The sequence below is a fragment of the Magallana gigas genome, chromosome 3 (genome assembly GCF_963853765.1).
Source record: "Magallana gigas chromosome 3, xbMagGiga1.1, whole genome shotgun sequence".
Classification (NCBI taxonomy): Eukaryota; Metazoa; Mollusca; class Bivalvia; order Ostreida; family Ostreidae; genus Magallana; species Magallana gigas.
The window spans coordinates 45,782,840-45,803,154 of record NC_088855.1 but is presented as its reverse complement, the minus strand read 5'-3'; the positions used below and the strand labels follow the sequence as shown (position 1 = coordinate 45,803,154).

The following is a 20,315-nucleotide window of genomic DNA, read 5'->3' as shown; positions in this document are numbered from 1 at the left end:
TTTGGAGGAAATTTACCCCCAAATATTGCAACACACGCAGTCATATTATGTTTAATTATATGGCTTTGACTCTGTAAAGATGTCATCTTGCGTTGGAGGAAATTTACCCCAAAGAATAGCAACACAGCTTTTTCTGTATAGTTTTGTATATTTTTATGGCTTCGACTTTGTATAGATGTCATCTTGTGTTGGAGGAAATTAACCCCCAAAGAATTGTAACACAGTCATTTTCTGTTTATTTGTTAGGGTTGGACTTTCTAAAAATGTCATTTAGTATTTTGGTTAATATACCCCCAAATACTTGCAACAGTTATACCTGTATAGATTTTAAGACTGCAAGTTTGTAAAGACGATGTTTAACTTGGGGATAAATTTACCCGAACAGAGTAGCAGATATTCCATTGTCGAATTTTACTAAGACTTACATGTACAAAAACTGCATTGTTTTTGGGGGTAAATTTACTCTGTAGAAAAATAACAATTTTATTGCATCTAGCATTTAAAAAATATACTGTATATTTTTAGGATATGCCACACAGCTTTATTTTCTCCAATAATTGCTACAGAAATTGTCTTTTACTTGTATATTCTACTAACACCCTGTTTAAATTTTAAATCCAAAGTAGAGAGATGCTTGGTTAGTTTTTGGGGGTAAATTTCTCTAAAGAGTTTCTTGTTACGTTTGTCCTCTAAGTGTTATGCGGAAAATAAAGCTTAAATTGTCTTGATTGGCTTATATTTGTGCTTTTATGAGGTAAAACGTTCAAAACAGACAAAAAGATTTTCTGTTTTGATTTTGGAACGCGTTACATGTATTTATTCTTTAGATTGACGTGTGAACCTAAACATTATCAATTTCGTTCTGTCAATAACTTGAGTAACAGAAAGGCACAAATTAGCGTTTTATTCACAGCACTGTGTACATTGTATTATGTAAACCAAACCAGAATAGATGGTGTCACGTCAAAATAATGATTTTTTTTTCTTTTTAATACAAAAGACTTCTACATCAAGTCAGTCTTGAGTAAATACGATTTCTCTAACTTCAAACGTGCATTAAGCTTAATTATGTAGTTTATTTTCAAACGGCAATACTATACATGTGATAATTTAAACAACTTTATTAATATAAATAAATTATAATTTTGACCCCCCCCCCCTTTTTAAATAAATTCTTGCATTAAAAAACTATATTTTAACACACGGCCTTACCATCAATGGAACCCAACATATTGAAAACACTGTCACTATGGAGAAGAGAAACACAATAATAAAGATGTCATTTCTTTTTTTCCTTTTGTCTGATGTTAAAAACTTTGGTTTTCTATTTACGGAGTAGACAACAGCTATGTTTAGGAAAACTGTGGTTGATAAGATGAGGAATCCCGTAATAGAATATATGTACGTATTAATTCTCTCCAGTTTTCCTTTGTTTGCAAAGTCTAGAAAACACCAAGAGCCAGGATAAAAGTTTTTTACAGAGCCAATGCCTACGAGGTTAAGCGATGATATACAGGTTGAAAAAATCCAAATGACAATCAGAATTACATTAGTCCTCTTAACCTGAGATTCTCTGTATAAGATGGGACATGTGACCGCCAGGAATCGGTCAAACGACATAGCACTGACGATTAAAGCAGAAGACAAGAAAGAAAAGGAGAAACAAAACGAAACAAATCCACATAGTTCTTTGGGAAAATCAAACGTAAATCCAGAAATATATCGAATCATTACTGCGGGATATACCAAAGCTATTCCACAGAAGTCGGTTATAGCTAAACCTCCGACTAGTCTATAAAACGGCTTCCATTTGTGTTGGCCAGACGACCGAAAGAGGAGGATGATAGCGATCAAGTTGCCAAAGACCCCAAACCCATACTGAAGACTCGGAGGGACAATACTTTCAAACACAACTGGTTCATCAGTAAAGTTTGAATTGTTGAACATGTTGCTTTCTCCAATCTTCCATTCAGTATCCATGTCCAAGAAACTCAAAATAGTGAAGGCACATTCCAGTTTTCCAGGTTTTAATTAGAAATAGAGTTAATATCTCACAACAGACTTAAATTGTTGCTTGTTTTAATTAAACAAAGTCTATTTGATGGCTCGTCATTTTCATTTGATTAAATATAAGCGGGTTTTAGTTTATAAAAAATCATAAAAATACAACGTTAATTTACTATCCGCCTGCTGCGTAGGTCATTAAATGATAAAAAGGAGTGATCTGCACGACGAACAAACCATGATGGTTTTGATTTCTTTTGAGAGCTATTGAAAAGTCTTTATATAGTCAGGAAATGGATTATTCCATTCCGCTTGGGATAATAAGACACGCCTCTCTATTGTACAGCCATTAGAATTTTTTTCATCAAGATGTAGTTTGGTAAAGCACATCACTGATTTATACTTATCATGCAGTAAATCAAAGAAATTACACTTTAATGGATGTTTGAATGAAAAACGCGATTATTGTGCCAAAAATTAAATGTTTAAAACGATAGAAAGTAAGAAAGTTAAATTATTTAAACTATACACGACAAGCTTAAAACAAGGATGCGTGGCTTTCAACAGTTTACATCATTTTTTTTTTATCAAAATAAAGTTTGAATGACAAAGTAAAATATTGAAAATGACTGCTTTCAGATCACAAGAATCCATACTTTTCTGTACTGCATGCACCGTTTTGTTTACTTTAACAATTAAAAAAACCACTGTCCTTTCTTTATTTCACAATAATTAACAAACTATATTGATACATCTAAATGGCACGGATGTTAGCCCAAGAGGAAGTTAGAGTGCCCGGAGAAAACCCACCTGTCCAACAAAGAGATTATTCTGTCCCATACCCTGATGTATAAATGCCTAAACTTTTAATACGCACACCTCCTACACTAAAGTTACTATTATATAACTACTCTTCAGTTGTAACTCAGGAAATATTAATAATAATATCTCTTTATTAATATAAAAATGTGGTTAAAAAGACCCCCCCCCAAAAAAAAAAAATAATAATAATCCACAAAAAACGATTGATGGATAAAGTGTTAACGTTTGGAAATTTTATCCGATTGAAGAATATTAATTCAAGTAATCAAATGATCAAAAGAAAGTTCAAACTACTTATAAATGACTGGAGCGTTTTCATTTGTATCTTCTTATGATTTCGTTGTCATTTTATACTTTGCAAGTAATCATATCAAATTTAAATCATATATCTATAGATTTCATTAAGAACATGTCTACGAGAAAACCATGCAAATATGGAAAAAAGCTGTGGCAGCAAGTCTCAAGAATGATACATAGATATTTTAAGGATACCCATCTAGAGTCAGATATATGTTTGTTTTTGTACTGGATGTTTCTATTCATAGTAACGGCCAGTATTGCATCTGGTTAATTAGCCTCTAAAATCCAGGAAAGTTGTCAAATTCAGTAATTAATTACAAAATGTATAAACAATGTTTGAAAAAAATAAGACTATATTCTTAAAGAGGAAGTTCAAACCTTTAATCGTTGCATATTTTTTTTTCATATTTCTATTTACACCATGAAGTCCCAAGGGTGATATTGTTGGCAGGATCGATGCCAAGAAATGATAATTATACATTTTTGTCAATTTTTCAGATAGAATTTCTCAGAAAGTGGCGCATTATTTTTTGAAATTTTGAGTTAATAAGAAACTGTCTGACGCATTGTTACGAATATTTAAAATCCATCTTTGGACTCTCAAGGACTAAAAAGTAATAAATTAACAAAAACAGCCCATTTTCAAATAAATGAAAACTTGTTGGTTTTTAAAATTTTATTTTACAAGCGATTTTAACCACTGAAGTCAATATTCTGTTAGAATTGTCTCCCCTGTTGCGCTCTTCTGTAGAGAAGGTAAACTAGTCAGAATATTGACAAAGCTATACAAGTTCAAGTTCAGGCAAAGTATTGAGAAATGCTGTGAGTGTTGTTAATATATATTATGATATTGAATGATTTTAATTGCACAATAATTACCCCATCTTGTTAGTGTTATTCACTATATCACATATTTAAGTTTGATGGAGACTTGTAACTAGTCTATAAACTGCTATTTTCTGTCCCAATATATTTAAGCAGCACATTTGGACGATTTTTAATCAAAATATACAAACCTGTGATAGAAGTGCAATTAAAATAGATGAAGGGGAAATTTTCTAAGATAATCTCATTCACAGATTATCATATTTTACTCGAAAAATCCACAAAAATGAGAACTGATTTCTTACAAAGATTTAATTTATAATGGGGTATGTTGAAATTAGATAGAATGATATATCGTTAAAATGACAGATGTCTTACGGACCAGGTTTGACCTGAGTATAGCCTGGTCACGGTAAGATTATTCTGTCTATGTTGAAATCATTCAGAATTCACTAGGAATGCCTCGTGCAATTTTTAATCGTTATCATCGGAGGCTGTTGCATTAGACATCACATTTCTGTACGTGTATATTTCACTGGCCATCTATAAACCACCCTGATGTTAAGGTTAGACTCCTAAAGCATTACTTTTGAATGTTTGAATTTCTTAAGCAAACAAATAATTGTAAAAGTGAGTAATTGCACACCTTTTTAATGTTATTCGCATTTAAATTTTAAAAAACATAATTAAATCAATTTTATAAAATATAATTATACCTATACGCAGTATCATTGCAAGTTTTGATCCGCCCGATGGAAGAATTTATAATGTAAGCTATAGTTCATTTCTTCGATCCTTCTTTTTACATATTTTTTTTTATGAATCAGACTATTTTCTAAGTTATTATATTCGTGGAATCATGAAATAACGGAGAGGGGGCCAGGGTTTTTTTTTTAAGTTCTTGAGAATGTAACACAGTAAGTACATTTAAAATAAATAAAGAGCTCTAGTCCCTACCTCTCTATTAGCAGTTTATCTCCTCTTGGAAAAAATTAAAGTTTGTACCTTTTCTTAAAATTAAAATATAGTCGTAAAGAAAAAAAGGAGGTGTTAGTTTACCCTTTCTCCCGGGGATCTCAACCTGCGAAAACCGCATATAAATATAAACAAAAACTATTAAAAAGTTGTCCCAAATATTAATAAAGATATCACAACTTGTTTTTGTGGGATTGTTACTTGGGATGTTATTTAATCATAACCCATCATAAGAAGACCTGGTCCCAGAATTATGAAGCAGTCACAATTTTTACAATCTCTTATTGTCTTGTGATTAAAAAAGTTGAAAACATGAAATGCTAATAAAATGTGTCTCTATATTATATTACGCTGATATAATGCTGATATTAACAAATTTTAAGCGTAATTTATGATGTATTATATTTTTATTAACAATTTTTAGGCTTGATATTGGGTCCCTCCACCCCTCAAACAATGAAAGTTCAATCCTTTATACTGCCGGACAAAAATAATTACCAAATCTACCTTATTCTATGATCATTTAATGTAATGGACATTCATTGGCAATGGGTTCCACACCACTTCCACATTTTAAAAAATCGTCTGTTAAATTCAACAAATATATGTTTAATCATTTATTTCCCATGGAGGTGATCTTTTTGGTTTGTTTTGTTCTGTTTTTGTTTGTTTGCTTATTTTGGGGGGTTTTATTTTGCTTTTTTTTTGGTTTGGGTTTGTTTTTGTTTTTTTTTATTGGGGGGGGGGGGCTTTGAAATTTGGTCCTTCTTCCTGATTTAAAAGATCACTTGTTCAGGTATAAAAAAAATGAAAAGATCAATGCATATATCACTATGTTTATCGAATTAGCACAGAGAGAGAGAGAGGAGAGAGAGAGAGAGAGAGAGAGAGAGAGAGAGAGAGATTGTCAATCTGTAATTAACAATGTGTAAAATTACACACCAAAACAGCCCGGCTTTAAGTACTTCAGTACTTTGAATTTTATAGTTTTGCCCCTGTAATTATTCATTCGTGTGTCTAATGGGTACTCTGCCTGTCTTAATGTGTAGCACTGGCAAATAATGAGGTGGGGTGGGGGGATATGTAAGATTGCTTACTTTTTCTTTCATTAATAGTGAGATATATAAGATTTTTAAAAAATAGTTAAGTCCACTTCAGCTTACCTGTACATGTATATTCAAATTCCCATTTTCCCGTGATTTCTCGTGTTTTAATAGGATTGATTAAAAAACACCCTGATATGTGTTGAAGCAACCTTCAGTTCAGTAAAATATTGTTTGGCTCGCGAATATGTCGGGTTTTCCCCCATATTATACATGTGACAATGTAAAGCTAACGCTAAACTACAAATTCTGTAGCATTTTAAAAGTAGAAAAATGTCCAACTTAAAGACAATATATTTGCAATGTTATTGAGAGTCCAAAGGCAGATTTTTGATATATTGTAAAGATAAATGTCCTTTTATAACTAGAAACAAATTTAGGGAATTTAAAGTGCCACTTTCTGACTTTTAAGCATTTAAAAAATGTATATTTTTACAATTTTACAAAAAGTTGGAAACATGTCAGATTCGTGACCTATCTGCACTTAACAAAAAGAATATTTGGGAATTCTCACAAAATGATTTGCACAAGTGTATCTTGTTAGTGTTAAATCTAAACGACTTTTTGAATTTATATTTAAACTAAACTCAGAATTCTTAACAATAATTTGGTGAATTATGCAAAATTTTATTCTTAAAAGGGTCCAAATGCTAGTTTTAGTAACAGTGCTGCAGAACCAAGTTTAGACTGACCACATCCAAAAAATTTTTGTGGCAAATTATTTCATTTAGATGCACACTGTTACACACAAAATATGAAGTTGATCAGAGAACCTTGCTCCCACCACCTTTTGCATGGTTTTCTCGTAGACATGCTCTTAAAATGACCATTACAGAAGACATAAGGAAATCTTTAAAGATAACTGAAATGTATTTTCTCTCATAAAAGGTCGCCGACCCTTCTTAGAAAAAAACATTAAAGAAAATCTAAAGTTTCAAAACAGTTCGGTCCGTCCAGATGAAAAAACTCTTAATGCCCTTATACATAAAAAAGAATCCGATAACGTCAATTGACGTAAACCTACTCTTCTAAAGTATCGGGTCCCCATTAGGTTTTAGCGACGTTTACCTCGTAGCCAAGTGTTCACTAATTAATTGAAGACGTCTAGAAGACTGCCGTGAGACATTTTATCAGACGTATCGTGCATCTTCAAAAAAAATCTTTTTATTTTTTAAAGCATCAGCTAACTGATGTTAATGATCTTATCAGATTAAAGGAAATTTTGTAATCCACCTACAAAAAATACGACGTTGTCAATATCTAAATATAATCTTTATATCATGTATATACGTTTTAAAAATACGTATGGTTTTAAAGTCGTGTATTTATATGTAATGAAAAATGAAATTTTTGTTTACAAAGTTTTTATAAGAAATTTTAGTGCATTTTTTTTTAAAACCCCAAAAGCATTATTAACACATATTCACTGATATAATGAAAGTTGAAAGAATTATATGAGATATATAGCAGTCGTAAAATGCATACCTTATCATTGGAAATCTAAAAAAATATTTTGTAAAAACCATTCTGATTGCACACACAAGTACTCTAAAGTTGACATTAAAAAGATTCTTGTGTTTCTGATAGACAACATCTATGTAGTTTTTGGAAATCAAGTCTTCAAACAATCTGTTGGAATTCCCATGGGTACCAATTGTGCCCCATTGTTAGCTGACCTATTTTTGTATTCTTCTGAAGCAGAATTTATTCAAAAACTTGTACGTGGAAAAAATAAAATCACTCGCTGTGGCCTTCAACTCAACATTCAAGTATATTGACGAAGTATGATCAATTAACAATTGTTATTTCCATACTAACGTCGACTCGATATATCCCAGAGAACTTGAAATAGAAGATACCACTGAGTCTGCGTCATCTGTTTCATATTTGGATATTTTACTGGAAATGGACATTGATGGTAATTTAAAAACAAACTTTATGATAATCACGATGACCACAATTTTGCCAAAGTCAACTTTTCTTACTTATGTAGCAATATACCTTCATCACCTGCATATGGTGGGGCTTTTTTTTTGTCTCTCAGTTCATTCGATACGCAAGGGCGTGCTCTTCGTATGAGCAGTTTTTAAGGCGAGGCAAGCTACTGACAAACAAGTTGATAAAACAGGACTATCAACATTCTCGTTTGAAGTCATCTTTTCGTAAGTTCTGCAGTCGATACAACGACCTTGTCAGCAAGTACAATCTTCCAATGGGTCGCATGCTGACTGACGTTTTTCTTACTAATTGTTAGGCCATAATAAATCACCTAATTTTCTACGGACTTTTCCAGTTTTTCCCTGATTACGACAAAGAGCACAAGGCGGGTGTGACCGGTCAGCAGAGGATGCTCACTCCTCCATGGCACCTGATCCTACCTCTATCTTTTAAGAAGTCCGTGTTGCTCTTTGAATTTGTATTTCGTTTTATGGATTTTTGAGATGGTTGACAGTTTGTTATCGTCATTTTTACATGACAAAGTTCTCATTCTCTTTGTTTTCACATAATTTGACAGTGCTGCGTCTTATAAGATTAATGCAAGGTGTGCATCCAAGTCAACAAATAATTAAACGAAATCGGCATTGCATCTAGAAAATCGATATTAAATGAAAATATGCATTGAAACAATTGTTTTCTACAAACAAAGAGGCCCACAGGCCTTGACGTTTACCATAGTCCTTTGGAACCTGTCAGCGTGTTGCCTGCTTGTATTTTGAGCGTTAATTTTTAATACTTAACCCTAATCCGATACTTCTCTGACAAGTTACCCCCGCTTTAGTTCTTGTTTGACTTTTGCAAAATCCAGTTCATAAATTGGGGTAGAGGCGGCAAGAGTCAGAAAAGCTTCGGATTATATATACGCTAGCTCAACGGGCAAAAACTTGTAAATTTTTTGTAAAAAGAGGCATGAAGGCCTTTATTGGTCAATCTTTTGTATATTCAGTTTGTATCATTCAAAATTCATAAAAGAATACAATTCACAGGACATTTAAGTAGATTTCTTATAATAGAAAACATACGACAATTTACCTCTTAGTTTTGAAATTACAAATGCAAGATTTTTACAGACCATTTAAGACCAATTGCATTAGGTTACCAAAGTGTCTTACCGGAGTGTCTCAAGTTCACTTAAAACAATGTTCACTAAAAAGCTGTTTTTCAACCCTCCCCCTTCCCCATTAAAACCCTTAAAACCCCCTAGCCCCATGCGCAAAAATTTCAATATTTAACAAGAAGATAGTTATGGATATAATTATGCATACAATTTATCTCCAACGACAGTGAAAGTGCGGCTAAAATGATTTAAACTTTTTAATTGGCGCATCAACATATTTGCTTATTAACATTAAAGTTTAGAAAAAATCAATGCTGTCTTGAGAAGACTTGCGTTAACAAACTGTCTAGTAATAAAAGTGGGGCAAGTTCAAAAGGGACAACGTTTAAAGAAAGTTTAATAAATTAAAAAGTAAAATACATTTCACAATTCATTGTAGCATTGTAGATCTTTAGAATAGATATTTATTATGTAGAACTTTTCACCCATCCTCGTTATTTGGTGATATGTCTTAGTTAAAACAATCATATTCATAAAGCTTTAAGGTTGAATTTTGTTTTGATTTTAGTCGAGATTTTAGGGACCTGTCTTGTCTTTATTTATTATCAAAAGACCAGAATTTGGGTAACCATGCCAAAATAAAGTAGCGAAAAGAATAGATCGGTCCATTTAAAAAAATCTGGATTTTTCCTCTGGTGAAACTCTAAAGGAAAGAAATAATTAGGAGGTAGTCTAGGATTTATTAATCTTAATGAATGTTTTTGGAAGACTAATACTTGCCAATCATTAAACAATGATAGCAAAATAAGTTATGATGTCATATATGTATTACAGTAAAAAATTAAGGGAATATCGATAAAAAATATGAATAAATATTATTTGGATATTTTTGAAGAAAAAAAACGGAATACATAATAATTTTATAATAATCACAAATTACCAGGTCATTTGAGATTCTTTTCAAATAAAGTCTGAAATAATCTAACATTCTCCTTTCAAGATAAATCCTTCTAACAATTACAATTTGAACAAAGGTGTTTATCACCGAGTTTTGTGGCTTTAGTAAGATGAAGACCGTTTGAAGAAAGACGTAGTTCATTATTATGTAAGGCACATCTAAAAAGGATTGGAGAGAGACAAACAAAGATGACTGCGTGCTGCGTTGATATGGTTTATGGTCTCCTGTTTCAGTGGGTGGAAGGTCTAATATAGGCAAAAGCTCCGACTGGGTTTTTTAATTAAAAAGAATTAATGATTTTTCAATGAATTGAAACAGTCGTGTTTCGCAGTATTGCGGTTAAATTGCGAGGTGATCAGCTGTAAATATTCTGTTTTTGACTTGACTTAAACAACATCCTTGTAGAGAAGTCGTTCTTTCTCTCTCTCTCTCTCTCGTATTCTGGGACCTTTACAGGTATCAGTAAGACAAACTGTTGACAAAGTACTTCTTAAAGCTGACATGAATTCATAAGTACGTATTATTTTCCTTTTATCTCCAACTTCCGCCATATTAAATGTCAATTTCTATTGTTCTGCACATCGCCACACACCCAAGGCCGATAGCAAAATTCATGCTACACTGCATTAAAGGGGCATGGTCACGATTTTGGTCAAAATTATTTTTTCGATTTTAATGTTTACGGTGCTTTAGTAAGGCATCTTTAATAGGCAACCAAAATTTAAGTGTCAAGCGAGTTACAGAGCTTACAATTCTTTGCTATGTAAACAAAGCTTTTGTTTACATTTTGAATGTTGAAGTGAAAACTCCAGTTTTAGACCAAAAAGGAATGTGGTAAACGTTAAGATCTTTTTACTTTGTTAAAAATGAATAAGAAGATGGAAAAATCAGCTTGAGAAAGAACTTTTACCGGTATATTGAACTAATGTAAACAAAAACAAGGCACGAGCCTTGTATTGTGAGCCCTGCATCTTGCTTATAACTTCACTACTGACTCTCCAATTTCATTTCGTCATTGGAAATGCATTCCTAAAGCATTGTAAATAATAAAAACAGAAAAAAGAATTTGACCAAAAACGTGGCCACGCCCCTTTAACGTTTTTTATACACCCGGACACGTTACATTGAACGAAAAGACGTGTTGAAACGTGCTTTAAAGTAAAATAATATGACAACCACTGCACTGACAAGGAGTATCCAAAGAACGACGAAACAAGACAGACTGATAATTCAAAAATCCTCGATAATTGTAGACCGTTTTCTGAGTATGTTACATCGCACATGCGCAAACCACACGCGGTGGCAAATCGAGCAATGTCAATGATCGCTCGGATTTTAGAAACGGAGCGTTTTTGTAGAAACCGATGAAAACGATGTTACGTTATTACTTTCTTAGAATTACTTTCAATTATTTACTCTGTTGGATGTAGTGCCGCCGGGGTTTTCAAAAAAAGATGCAGACGAACTGCATTTTGCATCAACGACACACGTGTTCGATGTGCATGCGAAGTAAGGCAGTACTATCTGTGAAAAATAGTACGGATACCTTGAAATTCTTTAAAAGAATAAATGTATTTTATGTTTTATTGATTCAAGTTTCCTTTATTCTTTATTACAAACATTTTTCATGCATTAAGAAGTTCGTGTAACCTGAATACTTCGAGGTCTTATTGCTGGAAAAAGAACTATATTGACAAACACTTTGCTGTAATTGTTACATTACATTTATATTACTGCCTTTTAGATAGATAGATAGATCGATAGATAGAAACTTTCTTTCATATTTAAAAAAAATGACATGAAACAGAAAGCGAGACATCAATACAGAACAAAAATAACTAAACACGCCAGGACAGCATGCGCTGAAACTCAAAGCCATTTTGATTAAATTGTGTCTTTTTGTAAATAGTCGAGTTGATAAATATCTGCTTTCTGTTTTAGATTTTATTGCTTGCATCGGATAATGAAAGGAACAAATCATAATAATACGTAAGGAAATTAAAGATGATTTTTATCTCATAATGACGCTTTATTACATCCGGTTATTCTGATTTTCAATGAGTTAAAAGAGAGGTTTATCAGTTTTCAACATAGAGTGAACTAGACTGCGAGCTCAGTTTTAAAATCTCAAATGTCAACTGAATGATGCTACCGTTAGGTGGAGTACGACTTTTCTGTGAATTAAAATCATTTTCGCTTTCCGAGTCAAGTATTTAATACCATTCGCTCCTTCGAATAAATGGAACATAACAGTATTTTACAATCGTTTTTATCTCGTATTTCTGTAAACTATATTAATAAAAAATATTGATCGTCGATTGAAAAAGTGTACACCGTTAACGTTATGCATTATCATTGGACAGATAAGGGAATTTACGGGGGAAAAAATTAATGCTGAAACACTATCATTAAATATATCTAGAGCCCGAAAACTACTATTGATAATCATCAATTGATCAATGAGAATATCAATCTTTCGCAATTAAAGATACATGTTTGTTTAAAAATAAGGTGTAAAGAAATTAAATTAAAAAAAATGGATATATTAAATGTATCGTTTGTGGACGTTTAACCCAAATCTAAATTAGTTTTTCGATTTATTGACGAATGTATTTAGGATCAAACAGAGATATCATGGAAACATCGGAATTTGTCGTGCACGAAGCAGCGCATTAATTCTCTCCCATTATTATTGATTTGTTAAACAGTTTAATCGAATTTTATTGCGGAAAATTACACTGCATGATGAACAAGCATTGCACATACGCTGTCTGTGTTCTGGGCATATTAAGAAATACACCTAAGTCTAATATGTTTAACCAAAAACAGAATCTGCGCATAAATTGTCGAATAGTTTAATTGTTTTGTGTGAACCAATTTTATAAGTTACCTTAATATATTCACCCTCTAAAAATTAAACTCTGGGATTGGCTGAGAATAGTTGTACTTAAATACATGTATGAACGCACAGGCACGTGTATGTAGCATCCGGGGGGGGGGGGGGGGGGGGGGTGATGAATTCTGATTGATACTCTTCTATAAGTCTTTCAACCCAGTAAATAACTGTATTAAATTTTAAATGTTATGCTGAGGAGCAATTTTACATATCTAATAAATACATAAATAATATGCCATTTATCAAATATATTTTTTTACCAACCTTAGTTAAAATTCTTGTAAAAAGGAAAAAATGGATTTATGCCGATTAATAAATGATTATCAATAGTCATTATCTGCGCTATCTACCATGTTAGACGTAAGTCTAATATATCTACTTTGTGAGAATTCGTCACCAATTCAGGAATTCCGTTTAAACCAAGAAGTTTTTTTGAAAACTTAGTTCGCATTTATATTACCAACTAATAAATTGAAAGGGGGTTTTTATAATTCATTATTTAGATGTCTATGGAGATTGATTTTACTAATAGCTACTCGATGTTGAAAAAAAGGTAAATATGCTTAAAAGAAAGGAATATAAGGATATAACTTTGCAAGGTCTAATGATGTGTTTTAGACGCCGTAACAGTGTGCAAAATTGTTTGAAAAGTTATAGTTCTGATTGAGCATGTCCATTTATATCTACCTTTACAAATTTACCGCTTTCCTTGATCATCCGCACAAAAAGCAACCATGTAACAACGATTTTACATCTCGTAAGTTTCGCCACATGGGACGTAGTCACCAAGCCTTAAGAGACAGGTATTTCTTTTTTACGATATGAGCTGAACAAATATTAAGATATTTAAAGTCAATCACTCAATGTGTAAGGTAAAATATGACGCACATGCAAAAGTTTCGTATTGTTATCGTTATGATTAAGCAACTTACGATGGTGTTGGCGAATTTGAGACTGATTTAGACACTTAAATAATGTAATTATAATTTAAGTTTTATCTTAACTTGGCTTCAAGTGATCTCGAATAAACAAAATTCATATGGTAACGAGAACTTTTTTTGTCTTCAACAAAAAGTAAGGGCTTTGCGATTTTCCCTTTCCCTTTTTTGATTGTAAATGTCAGGTAAAATCGTATCTATTTTTTATTTAAAAATTCTTCACCGCCTTGGTATAATCAGTTGCCTATTAGAAATATAACCCTATAAATAATGCAATGTCAAAAAAGATAACTTCAGAACTTTAAATGTAAATATACTTTTATTTCTAAAAGAATATTTCCAAAAAATCATAAAAAAGTAAGTATTCCTTTCTCAAATAGAAAACGTGGTATGCCTAGAGTATTAATGTTCTACGTTCATTGAGCAAAGCGAGATGACTCTTTCTAAGTCACTTTTTCAACTTTTAAAAAGTTGCAATATTCACGCCCTTAAAACTCCTATAAGAAGTTAAAAAATGGCCCTACGGACCATAATTTTTAAATTGTACTCTTTACTCAAAACTTAAATCCGAAAAGATTTTAAAAATCGGATGAAAAATAAAAAAGATACAGCTAAAGGGTTATTTTTAGCTTTGACCCCTATAGATCCCTTATCTTTAAAATTTTATATCCCAAAACATTTTCCGGTCTGCAAATTAGGTCCCTTAATATAAATATCAAATATGAAAATATTTACTTGAAAACTGTTTGAGAAAATGTGGCACGCGGTAATTCAGTTTAACATTAAATTACCCATAGACGATTTTTTATCAATTTATAAAACCGGAAGGTCTCAATTGTTTCAAACGAAACTTTAAATATATGATAATTATGACAGTTTTAACAATTTCCATTCCTCATTTAAAAAAATTTGGTGGTTATTTCAATTTTTAGTTTTTTCATCCCCCCTTTTTTCATAGTTTGAAGTCTAATATCTCAAAAACAGCAAGAGATAGAAAAAAGTTGTGGCTTACAATTTTTTTATATCATACTATGAAGTATCTAAATCCAAAATTTCTTAGTTTATAATCAAAAAATAAAATAGATACAAAGGTCCTTTTAAAATTTTGTTTTTTGCATGTGTAAACCGGAAGTATATAGACCGGAAGTCCAAAAAGGGACATACGGGAGAACTAAACAAATTCTAAAAGAATCTAACATTAAATTTTTATTATTCTGTTTCGTTTTCAAAAAATCCCTGACGAAACTTTGTCGAGAAGAATAATAATAACTAGAACTTTTTTTGTCTTCAACAAAAAGTAAGGGCTTTTCGACAGCCCCATTATCCCTTTTTAATTAAATGTTCAAAAAATTTATTCTCTAATTTATTTCCAAGTGTTCTAAACGCCTTGGTATCCCCAGTTGCTTAGATGGGAACTTATGAGTAGTGCAATGTGAAAAGAAAGATAACTCCAGAACTTTACAGGTAGCTACACTTCTTATTGCCAGAGGAATAATTTCAAAAAATCATATTGAAGTAAGTATTCCTTCCTGGGACACAAAACTTGGTATGCCTATATTATATATGCTCTACATTCTTACAACAAAGCGAGATAACTCTTACCTAAAAAAAATTTTTAATTTAAACAAGTGATGATCTTTGGGCTTTCCAAACCCCTATAAGGAGTCAAAAAGTGGCCCCTCGGACCATAACTTTAAGATTGTACTCTTTATTCTGAACAATAAACTGAAAAGATTTTTAAAATCAAAAGAGAAATAAAAAAGTTACAGCTAAAGGGCTGTTTTGAACGTTGGCCCCTGCAGATCCCTTATTCTTTCGAATTGTGTACCCAAAAACTTTTCCGGTCTGCGCATTTGTTGTGTCATTATCCCAAAGAAATATTGTAATAATTACCCATAAACTTTTTGAGAAAACGAATCACGCGTGATTTTAGTTTGACATTGAAACTCCCATAGACATTTTTTCATAAGCTCATAAAACCGGAAGTACTCAATATTTTGTATTCAAACTTGGAATATATGTTAAATAGTGCTATCTGAACAATGCTTAGGCGTCTTATAAAATTTCTATGGTTTAAAAAAAAAAATTCTTTTTCACCCCCCTTTTCTCAAGTTCGAGCTTTAATATCTCAAAAATGGTAAGAGATAGAGGAATGACTACGCTTACGATTTTGTACAACTGGACAAGATGCATCTAAATCTTAAATTTGAATGCTCTAACTTAAAACATGATAAAGATATTACGTTTCAATGAATTCTTAGTATTTTCCTTGTCAAAACCGGAAGTGTCGCAACCGGAAGTCCAAAACCTTACATACGCGTGTCATCAAGAATTGCTATAAGACTATTGAATTATTGTTTAAATATTCCTTTCCGTTTTCAAAAAATAGCTGACGGAAATTCTGTCGAGAATATAGAATAATAACTAGAACTTTTTTTTGTCTTCAACAAAAAGTAAGGGCTTTTCGACAGCCCCATTATCCCCTTTTAATTAAATGTTAAAAAAAATATTCTCTAGTTTATTTCCAAGTGTTCTAAACGCCTTGGTATCCCAAGTTGCTTAAATAGCAAATAGCAACTTATGAGTAGTGCAATGTGAAAAGAAAGATAACTCCAGAACTTTACAGGTAGCTATATTTCTAATTTTCCAGAAAAATATTTTCAAAAAATCATATTGAAGTAAGTATTCATTCCCCGGACACCAAATTTGGTATGCCTACAGTATTAATGCTCCTTATTCTTACAACAAAGCAAGACAACTCTTACTAAAAACATTTTGAAATTTGAACAAGTTCTGATCTTTAGGTCCTTCAAACCCCTATAAGGACTCAAAAAGTGGCCCCTCGGACCATAATTTTTAAATTGTACTCTTTATTCTAAACAATAAACTGAAAAAAAATCTAAAATCAGATGAAAGGTAAAAAAGTTACAGCTAAAAGGCTGTTTTGCACGTTGGCCCCTGCAGATCCCTAATTTTTTCGAGTTGTCTACCCAAAACTTTTTCAGGTCTGCGGATTGTGTGTGTCATTATAAAGATGAAATATTGTAGCAATTACTTGAAAACCTTTTGAGAAAACGAACCACGCGTGATTTTTGTTTAACATTGCAACTCCCATAGGCGATTTCATTGACCTATAAAACCGGAAGTAGTCACAATATTTTATTGAAACTTAGAATATATGTTTATTACATCTATGTTAGTAATATTTAGGCGTTAAATAATTTTTTAGAGGTCATTTGAATTTTTTTGTTTTCTCATCCCCCCTATTTCAAAGTTTAGGACTCTATATCTCAAAAACGGTAAGATATAGAAAGTTGTGTACGCTTACAATTTTGTAGAGCAAGACAAGATGCATCTAATTCTAAAAGTTGAACATTCTAATATAAACACTAAACAAAGCATCGCGTTTTAATCAATTTTTACATTTTTCCTTGTAAAAACCGGAAGTACAAGAACCGGAAATCAAAAACCTTACATTCCATGGAATAAGAGATTTGCTGTAAGACCGTTCCAAAATTGTATCAATATTGCTTCCAGTTTTCAAAAAATCGTTGACAAAAATCTGTCGAGAAAAATAATAATAATAATAATAAAAAAAGACAAAAACAATAGGTCTTTTCGACCGAAAGTCGAAAAGCCCTAATAATAAAACATCAGAATAACAATAGGTCTTTTCGACCGAAAGTCGAAAAGCCCTAATAAAACAGAACGAAAACAATAGGTCTTTTCGACCGAAAGTCAAAAAGCCCTAATAATCCAGATTTTTCAAAGCAAACATAGCATGGTTTTTTTTTTAACATTAGGTAGTAAGATACACCTTATATGCCATTTTATATTTTAGGTAACTTAAGTCATTTAAGTGACCTAAATTGCTGTTTGTTTTCGTCTGTAATCATTATTTCTGCATTACCCTGTATTAACTGAATTGTTTGACTCTAAAGAAACCACATGACCGAATTTGATGTTTAACATCAATATTTAGAAGGGAAATACAATTTGTAAACTGATAGCAACCCTAGTTCATAAAGTGTCATACATAGTACTAGTATTCGAACACCCCTGGTACTCGGTTATCGCTACTATATAGTATTTACCAACCATCGACATCATTTTTTAAATTCGGATACAACATGTGTTGTAGTTAGAAATCAATAAGTTGGATATTTGATTTATCAGGGATGTGAGTTAATTCAGTTGTGTTTTAGACTGATGCAGTTCTGAGTCATTGATTGTTGAAAATAAAATTTCAATAATAAATAACAACCCTTTATGACGTATTTTGATCATAAAACATGCAAAGCATTTACTAGCTATGAGATGAACGAAGACCAACTATATCGCTCAGCCGAAGTCCTCAATTATTCGAATGAGCAATCTTTGTAAAATAAACATCCATAGTTTAGATCTTGTTTTAGAAAGTTATTAGTCTCCTTATATCAATGTTATACTACACTACAGGTGTAACATGTATTCAAAGGCACGCAGAAGTTATATGAACTATTCCTTTTTTCGATTAATAAAATCAAACAGTCTTAAAACAAAAGTTAAACATGCCTTAACGGTTACCCGAGTACCATAGTCTTACCAACCACCCCTATTCTCCTGGGCCAAACAAAAACCTTTTCCTTGGGCATTTTCAAATAAATGATAACCTGTCTTACTTTCTGTCGTCCGATCTTTATCCAATGCCAGAATATTTTATTGACAGAATTAAGCCCTGAGGCTGGTTCATAAATGCCTCTCTCTCTCTCTCCTTTAATTATTTGTGCACAAATACATGTATAGCGAGTATTATTCAGATTCTTGTGTACATAATGTACGAAGAATTCTTGTGGACAAATATATAATTAAAATCTCGTGATCTTTAGATTCTAAAGGATTTGTGTACATGTTAAGCTATATGGTATACCTACCACTAATGGTATCCAACAAACGCTGAATAAAATAACTATGGTCATCATCAATGTTACTATGTATGTTTCCTCGATCTTTCTCTTTTTTCTGTCGATTTCACTTGAAAGGATAAGATCACTTTTGTCTAGATTGCAGATTGAATAAATAACTGCAACATTTGTAACTACGGTGACCAACAGAACTAACAAACACAAACAAGAGTAAAAATAAGTGTTTATTCGATCCAAGCGGCGCCGGCTTGCAAAATTGATAAAACACCAAGTTCTAGGATAGTACAACTCGACAGATCCGAACCCTAGCAACGGGAATGAGGCGACCACAGCGGAAAAGATCCAAATAGCTGTCAGCAATCGTTTCGTTTTGTGACTTGCCGATCTGTATATAAGTGGATATTTCACCGCGAAAAATCTATCACATGACATAGCACAAACTATCATGGCAGATGATAGAAACGAAAAGGAAAACAAAAATGTATCAAAATAGCAAAATTCCATTGGAAACTCGAATTTAAAGTTTGATGCATACCTAGTGATTGCTACTGGGTAATGAAAGAGCAATCCGATGAAATCTGTTATAGCCAACGCACATATAAATCTATAAAACGGACCCCATCTGTGAATTTTTGAGTGATAAAAAAGTAAGAAAAGAGCAAAGAGATTTCCAAATATTCCAAAGGATCCTTGAAGAATTGGTGGTATAATACTTTCCGAAAATGTTTCATTAGACTGGCTAGACTCGCTTATGTTAAACTTTTCCATTTTGCATTTGTCCGTACTTGAAATACGATGGTTGGTGATCAATACATAGTCATCGGACCAACATCACTGAAATTCCTCATTAACAACACTGTCAAGTACCTGTAAACCAAAATCATTAAATAAAGTAATTACACACCACGCGGAAGCGACTTCATGAAACGTTTATGAAGTTTTTTGTTCGATACATTCGCTAAGCTAATACGAACCGTTGACATGTTTGGGTGGAATAGAAAAATATTCGTGTATGAAATTCTGGGTAACAAAAAGGTTTCTAGAAATGTGTCAAATAACTCTTATGGGATCCCAGAAAGCATTGAACTCCGCTGTTATCGGATAATAGTTTCACCATGCGATGTTAGGGTGGGATAAGCATAATTAATGTAGGATGTCTGAATATGTGCACTCGAAATCCTACACCGCAAAATATTTTAAAACATATTTAGCTGATCTAGGAAATGGTTCAGATTATAAATTCGATCCAGCATTCGATGAATTGTAAATAACGAGGAATCAAATTTCAAAATGTAGTGCTTTGTATTTCAGTAAAACGCTTTTTTTTAGGATTCGACAATCTGCTATCATTAACCATTTCTAGACAATGGAATAATTCTAAAATAAAACATGTAGAGTTCTCTGCTCAAAACACGAGTGTAGTACATGTTTTTGCCAAGGGACCCTATATACGATGCATATACAATGTTCATCTATGCTCTCGACTCCCCGAAATAAAATCCTTTACAACAACTTTATGTAGAATGTTATATAGA

At 32.2% G+C, this 20,315-nt stretch overlaps 1 protein-coding gene across 1 annotated transcript in view; it reads right to left on the bottom strand.

Annotated features, from left to right (window-relative positions):
• Positions 1–19,923, bottom strand: part of LOC117680732 (prostaglandin E2 receptor EP4 subtype) — a 44,095-nt gene extending 24,172 nt beyond the window's left edge. The window contains exon 1 of the mRNA XM_034443130.2: positions 18,790–19,923. Coding sequence (XP_034299021.2) covers positions 18,790–19,548 — 759 coding nt within the window. The 5' untranslated portion in view covers positions 19,549–19,923. The remainder of the gene's footprint in view (positions 1–18,789) is intronic.
• Positions 19,924–20,315: the final 392 nt, after the last annotated feature.